General features: G+C 53.1%; 1 protein-coding gene across 1 annotated transcript; it reads left to right on the plus strand.

Annotated features, from left to right (window-relative positions):
• On the plus strand, positions 2,720-11,257 carry RFLNB (refilin B). Its single transcript, XM_018064375.1, has 3 exons — positions 2,720-3,006; positions 5,712-5,821; positions 7,738-11,257. The coding sequence occupies exons 1-3, from the start codon at positions 2,797-2,799 to the stop codon at positions 8,066-8,068; spliced, it is 651 nt and encodes a 216-aa protein (XP_017919864.1). The 5' UTR covers positions 2,720-2,796; the 3' UTR covers positions 8,069-11,257.

Consider the following 11,996-nt stretch of genomic DNA (forward strand, 5'->3'; position numbering starts at 1 on the left):
TTACAGGATCTGCACTACATGGCTCCCACGAGGTTACAAAACAAGCTCCCCCCCTGCTCTCCCACCCAGGGGGACTCGGGCAGGTTGAACTCGGATGGTTCCGGTTGTAAGACCTGCTCTGCTCATCTCCACCAGGACTGCTGTGAGTTCACACAGATGAGGGTACAGGCAGGATGCCTGGGCCCAGCCAGGCTTGTGCCCTCCACCTTCTCCTCTGCACCCAAGCAGCTTCCAGCCAGATCCAGCTTATCTTTGAGCTCTCTGAAGACAGTCTGGACAGGGGAGGACAAACCCGGGGTCCCAGCTGTCTTTTAATTGGCTCAACAGGGTTCTAGGAGCCATGGAGGGGAAGACTTCAGCAGACCTTACTGGGGGATGGGCACCTGAGTGGTCCAGGGGAATCTGTAACGGGGCCACGAGCTCCACCTCTGCTTCTCCATCAGCATCAGGTCTGTGGGCTGAATTCCTCTTCAAGCCCTTCTGGTTTCCTGTGTGTGCATCAGGTCCGAGCTCCTCTATAGGAAAGAAATCCAGGGTATGCAATCACCTTATGCTTTGGGAGCACCTTGGCAAGCGTCCTGAAGCCGGAGAATGTCCTGATCTTTGTGAAAGCCAAGATGCCCCCCTGGAGTTGGGGAGAGGTTGTCTTGGGGATCAGACAGAAATCTCCTAGGCTGGAACGTAAGACATAGATGCTTTCTGGGTCCAGCCTAATGGCTGAGATGCCCATGTGAAGTCCTGGGCCACCTGCTTGATGACTCAGATGCCAAGGAAGAAGGGTTGCCTCCAATGTGTCTCCTTGATCTGGCTAGGACCCTCCGAAGCTCACAACTTCACATTCCCTTCCTCACTTTGGCATCTTTGATGTCTCTGGATCATCATCAGAATGTGAGTAATGTAAGCCCTTCAGAGTTCTGCTCTGGAGGTGGTGATGTGGGGCTTCCCCTAGACTCCAGGTTTCAGCAGGTCCAGGTTGAGATCCCTCCCAAGACACCCCACAACGATTCAGGCTTTGATGGAGTCAGAGGCTACACTGGCTGAGCATGCTGACCTTGCTCAGTCTCATCCTCCTCTTCCACACTGATGACCTCGAAGGCCACCACCGACTTGGAGCAGTCACCATCTTTCTGGACACTTTCTCCTACTTGGTCAGATTTAGGGAAGAGTTCTCAGGATCTATTAATACCTGGGTACAGTGGCAGACCAACTCTCTCTAGGGTGCTAGTCCTCCCACTCCAGCAGACCACACACCTTTCCACACCCCCGGGAAGCTCTTAGATTCCTCCTGTGATGCCCCAGGTTGGGATATGCAGGTGGTGAGGTCAACAGGGGTAGAGGAGTGTAGCCACACAGTTGGCCCAACCTCTAAGACCCACTGCTTAACGAACTACCTCCCAGCACTCAGCCATGCACCAGGTTTTGTTCTCTGCGGAAGGGCTGATCCTGGGCTTCCTGGTCACAGCAAGCTGCTTTGTACCAGCTGTGTGGCTTGGGGCAAGTCAAGTTCCTTCTCTGTTTCCTGACCCGAAAGTGATGGATGAGGAGAATAGGAGTGTTGAACCATTTCCAGCAGATCACAAACATCCTGAACTTGGACTTCACCAGGTCCCAAGCAGACAAGGATGCTTTTGCAAGGACACAGACTGAGCTTCCATGGAGGGCTGTGCATGGTGCCCACCTCTCATGGAGCCAGGGAAGTCCCCACCCCAGGGCATTGCTCCTCCTAGCTAGGTCTGCTCACAGCTCCACCTTGAGGCTGAGCACCCATCAAAAACCCTCAGGGGAGGGTGGCTGGTGGTGGTGGTTGGAGGGATTTCCTATACTTACCAATATTCGGGGTGGTCTCTGAGAAACAGTACTCGAATTTTCTAGTGCTTTTAGATATGAGAACAGCCCAGTTGTACAGTTGGGCAGCTGTTGCAATGAGTTCCCACTCAGGTAGGGCTTCTCTGTCAAACTAAGGAGGAAGGACAAGTAACCCGTCTGAAAAGCTGTGACCACCACCCACTCCCCGCCCCGCCGCGTCCCAGCGAGGGAGCCCGTCAGACAGATCTTCTCTCTGATGGAGAGCCGGTTGAGCCTCTCATCTGGTTCGAGGGCCACTCTGCACCCAAGCTGAATTTCCCTGCCCGCTGTGGCCACGACCTGTTCCGCTGAGCACCCAGGCCGGCCGTGATGCGTTCCCCCGCCCACCCCGAGTCCCCTTGAGGATAAACGGAATAGGCGCTCTTTTCCCCCCGGGGCAGAAATGAGAGCCAGACACAGCCTGAGAGGCTGCTCGGCTGAGCCAAGAGGCGGCTGGAACCATACGAAGCGCATTAACTATTAATAATTTCCAGTTGTTTGCTCGCTGGGTTCGGCCGGCTCCCCAGGCCTCTGCGAGACCGGGCTCTACTCTGCCTTCCCCTCGACGCCTAGGGCTCGAGATTCTAGCGTCCGCCGGCCCAGCTGGTCCAGGCCGAGGGGACAAGGCGCCCGTGGGCCCGGTGCGAGCGGGGTCTCAGGTCCGCCCAAGGCGGGGCGGGCGGCCGGGTGGGGCGGGGGTCCCGGGCCGGGACCCCGGAGCCTGAGATCGGCCGCTCGCGGAGGGCTGAGCGGCGCACGGCAGGAGCGCAGCGGCCCCTGGCGCCCGGCCTGGCGGCTCCGCCACCGCGGGCGGGTCTGGCCCCGGCGAGGCGGGGCGGGGCGGGGGGCGGGCCCGGGAGCGCGGCAGCCGGCGGACCCGGACGGCGCGCGGGTGGTTGGCAGGGAGGGCGGCCGGCGGGCAGCGGCCCCGGCCCCGCCGCGCGCACCGCCATGGTGGGCCGGCTGAGCCTGCAGGATGTGCCCGAGCTCGTGGACACGAAGAAGAAGGGCGACGGCGTCCTGGACAGTCCGGACTCGGGGCTTCCCCCCAGCCCCAGCCCCAGCCACTGGGCGCTCGCAGCGGCCGGGGGCGGCGGCGGGGAGCGCACGCCGGCCCCGGGGGCACTGGAGCCAGACGCAGCGGCCACCCGCGCGGCCCCGGTAAGTGACCCCGCCCCGGCCCCTTCCCCCCAATCTTATCCCCCCACCCCGTGCCGGACCCCCAGGCGGTCTGCTGGCCCTCCCGGGGCGCGCTGTGGGCGCCGCCGCCCGCCCGTCGGGACGGCGTGGCCAGCGCCGGGAGCCCCGGGGCGGGAGCGCGGCGAGAGCCCGGCCAGCTGGAGCCGGTGGCTGGAAAATTGTCATCGCCTGGGAGGCGCGGGAGCCCCGGGAGAGGCGGGCCGCCGCCTCCTCCCTTCGGGGTGGCGGCCCCCGGGGCTGCCAGGCTTCGGCTTGACCATATCCTGACCTGGCCGGACCAGAGGGGTCCCGGGACACCGAGAGGGAACCCCAGGCTTCTCCGGGCTTTGCCCCCGCTCTCGGTGGTTCTGACGGGCCTGCCCCACTCCCGGTAGGTCTTGAGGAGAGGGATTTGCTCCACTCCCAGATTCATTGAGCAAAGAGGGCCAGCTTTAGAGCACTGTTAGCAGCATTGGAGGGGACCTTTTGAGATCAGAGTGGCCCCTCTTGGCCCATCACCTAACCTGTATCTGGCACATGATGGATGGGAGGCCTTTAGGTGGGTGGAAACTTTCAACAATGAGTCCTTTTACTTTACTTTAAAACTTTTATTTAAAGAGAAAATGCAAGTACCTTAGGAAATGCTCAGATGGTAGTGTTTATTGCCTTTACCTAGAGTTCAAGGGACCCACATCCTGCCTACAGTCAAGCTCGGAGCTCTGAGCCGGCTCCTCCGCCTTGGGGATGGCTGTTTGCAGCCCTCTCCCCTGAGTGAAGTAGTCAGTTGCTACTGACTGTGGTCAGTTCAGCTGCTGCTTCTTAGGGGCCCACCCGCTTTGGTGCGTGGAATTCTTGATCCTGTCTCTCCGTGACCATCACTGTGTTCTCTCATTTCCATGCGAAGGCAGCACTGGCTCCATCTTGGCCTTCAGAACCCTGGCTGCCTGGCCCTTTATAGCCTCATCTTCCACATCCCCTGACCGCAGGCAGATGGACACACCTCTGCCCCTGAGGCTGCTCCCTCCCTCTGCGTGCTTCTCTCCTTCTACCTCTCCAACACCCAGTCCATCAAACCCCTGCCGGCTGCCCTTCGCGACCCAACTTGTCACCTCCTCTGGGAAGTCTTCCTGGATGCCTCCCAGAGCCATGCCAGGGGCTGTGACTTTGTCCCTTCCGCCTGGTGGGTGCCTTGTTCAGGAGTCTGACTCCTGCTGCACCACCCCCCTCCCAGCCTGCGCTGGGGCACGGTGTGTGCTCAGAGAGTGCTGGTGGCAGGGATGAGGAGGGGAGGAGACAGGGCAAGAGGACCCAGTGTCTGTGTGGACACCTGGGAGAAGGCTGCAGTGTGAGTGTTGAGAGTCGCCTGCCTCCTCTTGGTGGCTGTGTCGTCCTGCAGCCCCTAGGACTGCTGGGAAGGCAACCCTAGGTTGAGGAGTGTCTGTGGGCAGAGCAGGGCCCCCTGTCACTGCTGGGGTTGTTTCCTGAAGCTCTGCTGCAGCCAGTGCCCAGCCCCGCCCCAACGCTCGGACCTGAGTTCTCAAGCCCCAGTGAGGGCTTATTAAACTTCTCCCCCCGACCCTGAGTTCAGGGCTGGACCCTGGGGACCCCCACCTCTCCCTGACCTACCTGGTCCCCTTTGTCTTTTGTATGTCCACCTTATGCCCCATACTTGACACCTTGTCCTGGTAACCTAAGAGTCTTAAAGTCAACCTTCTAGAAATGTCTGCTTCCTGGAAGCCCTAGGGGTGGGGCTGCCACCACCATGTCCTGGCCCAAGTGTAGGTTCTTCTCTCAAATCAGGTGAAGAAAATGACAGTTTCCAGTTATCCCAGGAGGGCTGCTCCCTTTGGCTGGCTTAACACAGAAGCTCTGACTCAAGTCAGATCAGGCGAAGAAAAGCGAGCACCTCCGTGGAGGATGGCCCTATCTCTGACTCAGGCTGCTTGGTGAATCAGAAAGCCCGATGCCTTGACCAGCCTGGAAGAGGGTGAACCCCTGGGATGCCATGCTCTGGTTCTTGGAGTTTTCTGGACAGTGGAAGGTGCCATAGAGAACTTTCTGGTGTCTGCCTTTCCAGTGAGTTTGCAGATTCCTCCATCTTGGCTGGGTGTCGATCTGGTGGCCCCAGAGGCAGAGGACATGAGAGAAGTTGGACTGAATCTTCAGTGTATAAAAAAAAAAAAGAATCCCTGGTAGCGTTTCTTTTTGTTGGTTTTGGCCTTTTCTGAAGAGTTGCTGAGACAGTGATAGGGCTGGGGGCGTGTAATTGAAGGTTCTGGTTAGCAAAACCCCAGTTCATGGTGGTTTTCTTTCTGTGCGATGATGCGCTAGGCCTGGGGACTGGTCACAGTCACAGTGCTGAGCTCAGATTTGCTTCCTCTATTCACCCTTCTACGAAACCTCATCAGTGGAAGGGGACCCCCACCCCCGCCCCGGGTGTGCAGAGAAGGTCGTGGGGCATATGCTGTGACTCTGGGGAGGGCACCCAGCACCTCCACAGTGGACCCAAGATTTGAACACAGCTGTCCACGCTCTGCTGCTGCTGTGGATCAGTCCTTCTCTGGCATCAGTTCCCGGTGGGGGCCACGAATCACAGCTGGGCCCGTCAGCGGGAAGCTAGAACCAGGAATTCTGTGGGGAAAGCGTCACATGGGCCCGTGAGCTGACTGCATTCTCCATCATTGCAGAATCCAGCTTCTCTCCCCAACCCCCTTGGCTCCGGCTGCTCACCAAGGTTATGCCCCCTGTCCTTTGGCGAAGGAGTGGAGCTTGACCCCTTACCACCAACAGAAGTAAGGTAAATACAGTGGGCACTGATTTCATTTCACTTCCATTTTTGATTCCAGTAATTAATGCTTTTTTTTTTTTTAATAGTCAATGACAGAAGTGCGCTAAACTCATAGTTTGGTGGATTCTCTTTGGGGTGTTCTAACCTTTTGAATATAGATACACTCATTAAAATGAAAATGAGATTGTGTTATACCACAACTTGCTTTTTATGCTTCACTTATCGTGGCCATCAGATGTTTAAGCATTTGTAATAAAGTAATTCCTCTTTGTGGCATCACCGACTCAATGGACATGAGTTTGGGTAAGCTCTGGGAGTTGGTGATGGACAGGGAGGCCTGGCATGCTGTGGTTCATGGGGTCGCAAAGAGTCAGACACAACTGAGCAACTGAACTGAACTGAATTCCTCTTCCTAGAAGCTGCTTTCCACATCTTACCCCCACCCCACGCCAGCATCAAGGTGCTATCACCTTGTCTCAGGTTCTGATTTCATTGGGCAAGTACTGTTCTTCCTTGGGAAATTTATCTTACCCAGGCTCATCTGGGGTCAGAGAGCCTTTGAAAGACTCCATTAAAAGACACATCTTTTTAGAGAAAGGAATTTTACTTTGGGTAACTAGTGGTTTTATAGCTGGAGTTTCATTGCATGAACACAAAGAGCCCTTTGACACAGAACAAAGGCGACTCAGCAGTTTGGAGGTGAGCGGTTCAGCCTTTTATTCCTGGAGAGCTTGTATTTTGAATCAAATGGGGACATGACTTCATGACATGAGCTTCCCTAGCCCCTTAACCTACTTGCCCAAGGAGAATAGATGTTCCCATCAGACTCGTTTTGAAAAGACTGCTGATTCTTACTCCCTGACCAGTGGGTAGGGGATGGCGAGGGGCAGTCTGTTATCTGTGCCTATGTGTGATGCTTGTACACGTTTCAGTAACGGTGAAGAGGCAATAATTAGGAAGTCAAATGAATTCATGCTTTGCTTCCAAAAAAAGCCTCCCAAATTGCCCAAGAAGGACTCAACAAATAATAATAAAGTAGCTGCTGAGGAATGTGGGTGTTAATTATTTTATGGAAATCAAGACTGTTAATTGGCTTTGATGGATAAGGTCACGTCTCGGTTCCCTGAGCCTGAGGGGTCTCCAAATTGAAGGCGGAGGTGGCCCCAGTACCAGGATTTGGTTATCAGAGAGCTTTCAGAACCAGCATTCAGGATGTCTGGGTTCTCTGCTCCTCTCATTAAAGAGATGATTGTTCATTCAGGGGACAGAGAAACAACTCACCCCTCGTGGACAGGAGAATCGGCCTTATTATATAATCATTCCCATCAATAGCAGTTGCTGTTTAAACACTCTCCCCCCTTACGCTGGGCACCTTTTTCAGGAAGGAGGGATTTTCCTGGTGTTAAGACTCCGTGCTTCCAATGCAAGGAGTGTAGGTTTGACCCCTAGTCAGGGAACTAAGATCCCACACGCTGCATTTAAGACCCAGTGCAGCTGCAACTGAGACCCAATAATATATAAATATATATATATATAAAAGAGGAAACAGAGGCTTGGAAGTAATTTGTCCAAGGTCTGAAAATTTAAGTGAGTGGGAGCCAACTCCATTCAGGGGGAGCAGAAATGCAGGTGAACTTGGGAATCCTGCATGCCTTGCATGGAGGCCCCAGCTCCACGCTCCCTCTCACTGTGACCTTAACCTCTGCACCCCCAATTCCTCCTCCTGGCGTTGTTGGGAAGGTTAATTAATTAGATCCTGGAAGTAAAGTGCTTAGAACAGAAAAGGACCACATGGTAAGCACATCATAAACTCCATGCAGCTTCTCCCCAGAGTCACCACATCTCAAGGTCTGAGGGCACAGTAGGGACCCCTGTGCCCCCAGCTCCGAGGAGCGGCTTCACGTGGCCTTGTGTCTCCCGCCCAGGTACACGTCCTCGGTCAAGTACGACTCAGAGAGGCACTTCATTGACGACGTCCAGCTGCCCCTGGGCCTGGCGGTGGCCTCCTGCAGCCAGACCATCACCTGCATTCCCAGTTGCACGTGGCGCAACTACAAGGCGGAGGTGCGCTTCGAGCCCCGCCACAAACCCACCCGCTTCCTCAGCACCACCATCATCTACCCCAAGTACCCCAAGACCGTGTACACCACCACCCTGGATTACAACTGCCGCAAGACACTGAGGAGGTTCCTGTCCAGCGTGGAGCTCGAAGCCACGGAGTTCGCGGGCAGTGATTACCTGTTGGAGGAGAACTGACTGGAGCAGGCTCCAGGGGGCCGGCCCCCTTCCCCGGGTCGGTCTGGTTGGGCCAGGCTGCCCTCGCGTGTCCTTCTAGCCCCAGAACAGTCTAACCCAGAGATACCTCTAAGCCCAGCCTGGAGAAGAAAAGAAAATGTCACAGTAGCTTCTAATTATCCAGTGAATTCGGTTTTTACGTTTTTTTTCCCAACTGTGTTTAAAGGGAGTGTATTTCCTAGTTTGCTGCTACATAGCTTCCCCGAAGTCTCAATTTGATGAGAAAATCAAAGAATGGCTTAGAGCGAAAGGAAAATGCCCCGCACTTTGAAATAGGGAGGAGGGGGAGCGCTTCCTCCGTTGGTCAGTCTGTTTGAGGAAGAGCATGGAAAATCTCCCTGAGATGGAAAAAGTGAGTTTGAAGACGTTTCAGCCCCGGGTGTCTTCACTACTACAAAAGTGGTGCTAACTCAGTGAGCTGTGACACCCATATGGGTTCAATCTGTGGAGAGTTGAGTTCCATTCTGTTTTTTTTTTTTTACATTTCTATTTGTATTTCCTGTTAACTAAAACTCTTTGGAATTCTCTAAATCTTTTTTGTGATATGGAAAAAAAACCCCAAATCACAATATAAGATGCCTTTCAAAAAAGAAAGAAGGAAAGAAAAGGTTCACCCCATTCTTGCCTCTACAGTGGGGTCGGGTCAACTGGTGGCTGAGTTTGGGGGTAACAGGTTGGTTCCAGTTCCTTCCGCTGTGGGTTCCAAGCTTGGTTCCGAGCAAAGTGCCTTGAACCTTTGGCATTTGACAGTGTCTTCACTGGGGCTTCCCTGGTGGCTCAGTGGTAAGGAACCCACCTGACAATGTAGAAGACTCAGGTTCGATCCCTGGGTCAGGAAGACCCCTGGAGAAGGAAACGGCAACCTACTCCAGTATTCTTGCCTGGGAAATCCCGTGGACAGGACTGATGGGCTGCAGTCCATGCCGCCACAAGAGTCGGACACAACTTAGCAACTAAACGACAATGACGTCTTCCACAAGCTTGTTTAACTCTTCCTGATATGTGTTTTGGGGTCCCCAATACTTTCCTAATTTTTTCACAAGGCAAAACATAGCAGAGGCCCCTTTGGAGAGAATCGGCATTTTGAAAGAATGCTTAGGGAAAACACTTTTTGGGGAGTCCTACGAGGGGGACTTTACTCACAGTGGGAGGCAACAGCCATACCTAAGACTTGATTCCCGCTGGGAGGAGGTGGACATAGATGTTTCTAATGATCTGGTTCATCAGGGTGCGTGTCCTTTCTAGCGACCTTGGGTCAGCACTGCAGAGGAATTTTGCTGGTGCCTGAGCTCTAAGCAAAAAAGCAAGGAAATCGACACCCCCCCCCCACCCCAAGTGAACTAAAGGTGAGCTGAGCATCAAGAGTGATGTCGCAAGTCAAACTCCAAAGCCCGGGTGCCATGGTGACTGTACACGTTCAAACGTTCCTTTTAATGTGATAGTCATGGCATTGAGTGTGAACGGAAGAAACTGTGAATAGCTGATGGGCCCCCACAGAAGTAGGGACACAGGCTGGGCCAGACCAGAAGGGCACGGAGGCCAGGCTGCCTCTGGCCTTCAGCCTCTTGCCTGCCCTGCTTCACACCCTACCCTGCCCTGCCTCACCTGGCCCTGACTTCTTCCTGCTACCAATCCCTGTGGATTCTGAGTAAAGATGGTGGCAGATGGCTTTTGCTCATCTGATATTGGAGAGAACAAAAGCGTGGGTATTTCCTCTGCATCCAGATGATGTCAGGTGCTTGCAGAGTCCTGGAAGCCCGCACTCCCGCTGTACCTCCGGGTTTGTGCTGATGGCTTCCATCTGTCCTGAAAGCAGAATTGAGGCTCGGTGGATACCCTAGAGCCACAGCAGGACTTCTGTTCAAAGGAGAGCAGGTGTGACGATAATCACTGTCATTTGAAGTCATCAGAGGCCTAGAGGGCTAAATGGTCTGCTGTCTTTCTCAAATTTAACAGCAGTATGTCCATTGTGCCCCTGACTAGAAACACCCCTTCCGTGGAGCGTGCAGTCAGCTCCATGGTCCCAAGTTTGCCAGCACGAAGCTCAGCAGGGGTCCCTCGGGGGCACCCCAGGACCCCATAATCTCCTGTCATCATGCAGAGCAGTAGATGCCTCCTGCTTTTGGAAGAGTGACACAGCATTTATGGATAAAAATGGCTTTTTCTCTCTGATTTCATAAGCTTGTCATTTAAGACAAGTGATCAATGTAATTTTTAAACTATAGTAAGAGAATTCCCGTGGCTTTCTTGGTGGCTCAGTGGTAAAGAATCTGCCTGCCAATGTAGGAGATGCAGGTTCAACCCACCTCAGGAAGATCCCTTGGAGAAGGACGTGGCAACCCACTCCAGTATTCTTGCCTGGGAAATCCCACTGACAAAGGAGCCTGACAGGGTACAGTTGCAAAAGAATCTGACATGAGTTAGCAACTAAAACAATGAGAAAGAAAATTCCAATTGCTCTGGCCCAATGGAGACACATAACGAGCTCAGGATAATGTCGTGGACAGCACGGCTGGAAAGACCAGTGGGAGGGAACATAGTCTTTGAACGTGGCCTTGTGTTGAGATGCACATGTGAGATTTTTTGATATGAAATATGTTAGTAAAGTAAGTAGAAGTGAGTGCCTGTGGATGCGTCATGTGAATGGAAAAGCAGATTTTGATTTTGTTATCCACCGGGGACCCAACTGCAGTTTTCTCGAATCCTTTCTTTTCCCCCAAATGTGCTTTGCTGAAAGTTGCAGAAAAGGAAGCAGGTGAAGGTGTAGATTGAATGTTGTCGATCAGTGGTGGATTCATATTAGTTCTCAAGGTGGAAGCGATGAATTTTAAAGCCCACTGATTAAAAACAAACATTCCAAAGGGTGTCTGGGAAATACCATTTACTTATGAGTTAAAAAGTCTCTTTTCTCAGACTCTTAAATTTAATCTTTTGTGTAATAAGGATCTATATATTCAGAGAGAGGTTTTCTTTTGAAATCACAGGCATTTGAAAAAGATTAAGTACCTCTTCATTGGATACATTTCCTGTTTCTAACCTTAGGAATAGTATTTGAGGAAAACGACACTTTAAATTTATGTTTGTCATCTGCTCCCCTCCATTTTGCTTTGACTTCTTCATTTGATAATAAATTATCTTTTAAAAAACTCAGAGATGCTGCTGTTTTTCTTAAAAGTCATAATGTCGGGTTAAGAAAAGTGAGAACAATGGCTCCTCCTCTTGAGAAATGTTGAGATGCAATTGTGAATTAATAATAATACTTCTGACTGGGGTATGCATTCTCCTGGAAGATTTTCCAAGGGGTTCCTGGGCTCTGGAATTTTGAGGAGTGTGTTTGCAGATTCAGTGCGCACTCTTTCCCCAGCCCGATCTGCCCCGAGATGCACCTGTGAGTGTCGGTGTTAGGCCAGCCCCTTCCCACCTGCCCTTTCACATTGCCTTCCTCCCATTCTGCAGAAGCAACCATGCCTCAGTCCAGCCCAGCCTGATGATGATTGTGATCTGCTGCTCTGGGCTGGAAAAACCTGTACGCAGGGCAAAGGGACAGCTAGAAACATGGCATCTGGGCACCAGGATCCCCTGTGGGTTTCGTGTGTGCCACAGGGTCCTGCACAGAAATGGTCATGGTGGTGGAAGCAAAGTGCGCCTGCGCTGGGAGGTCCTCACTTTCAACATCTTGGAAAATGAGGCTGTCAGAGTGACGACATTCCACATGACCACCCACATCTCTTCAATCTCAGACTGTTGTCTTCCCTGAGGAAAAGTCCCTTTGGGTAAAGCAAAGAGGTCAGTAAGGGCTATTGAAAGGGAAGGTGTCTTATTTCACTCCAGCCTTCATTTCATGGTGAGGCTCTGCCTTATCTGTTAGTCTTGGAGTTGCAACTCAGAA

The sequence above is a fragment of the Capra hircus genome, chromosome 19 (assembly GCF_001704415.2).
Source record: "Capra hircus breed San Clemente chromosome 19, ASM170441v1, whole genome shotgun sequence".
NCBI lineage: Eukaryota > Metazoa > Chordata > Mammalia > Artiodactyla > Bovidae > Capra > Capra hircus.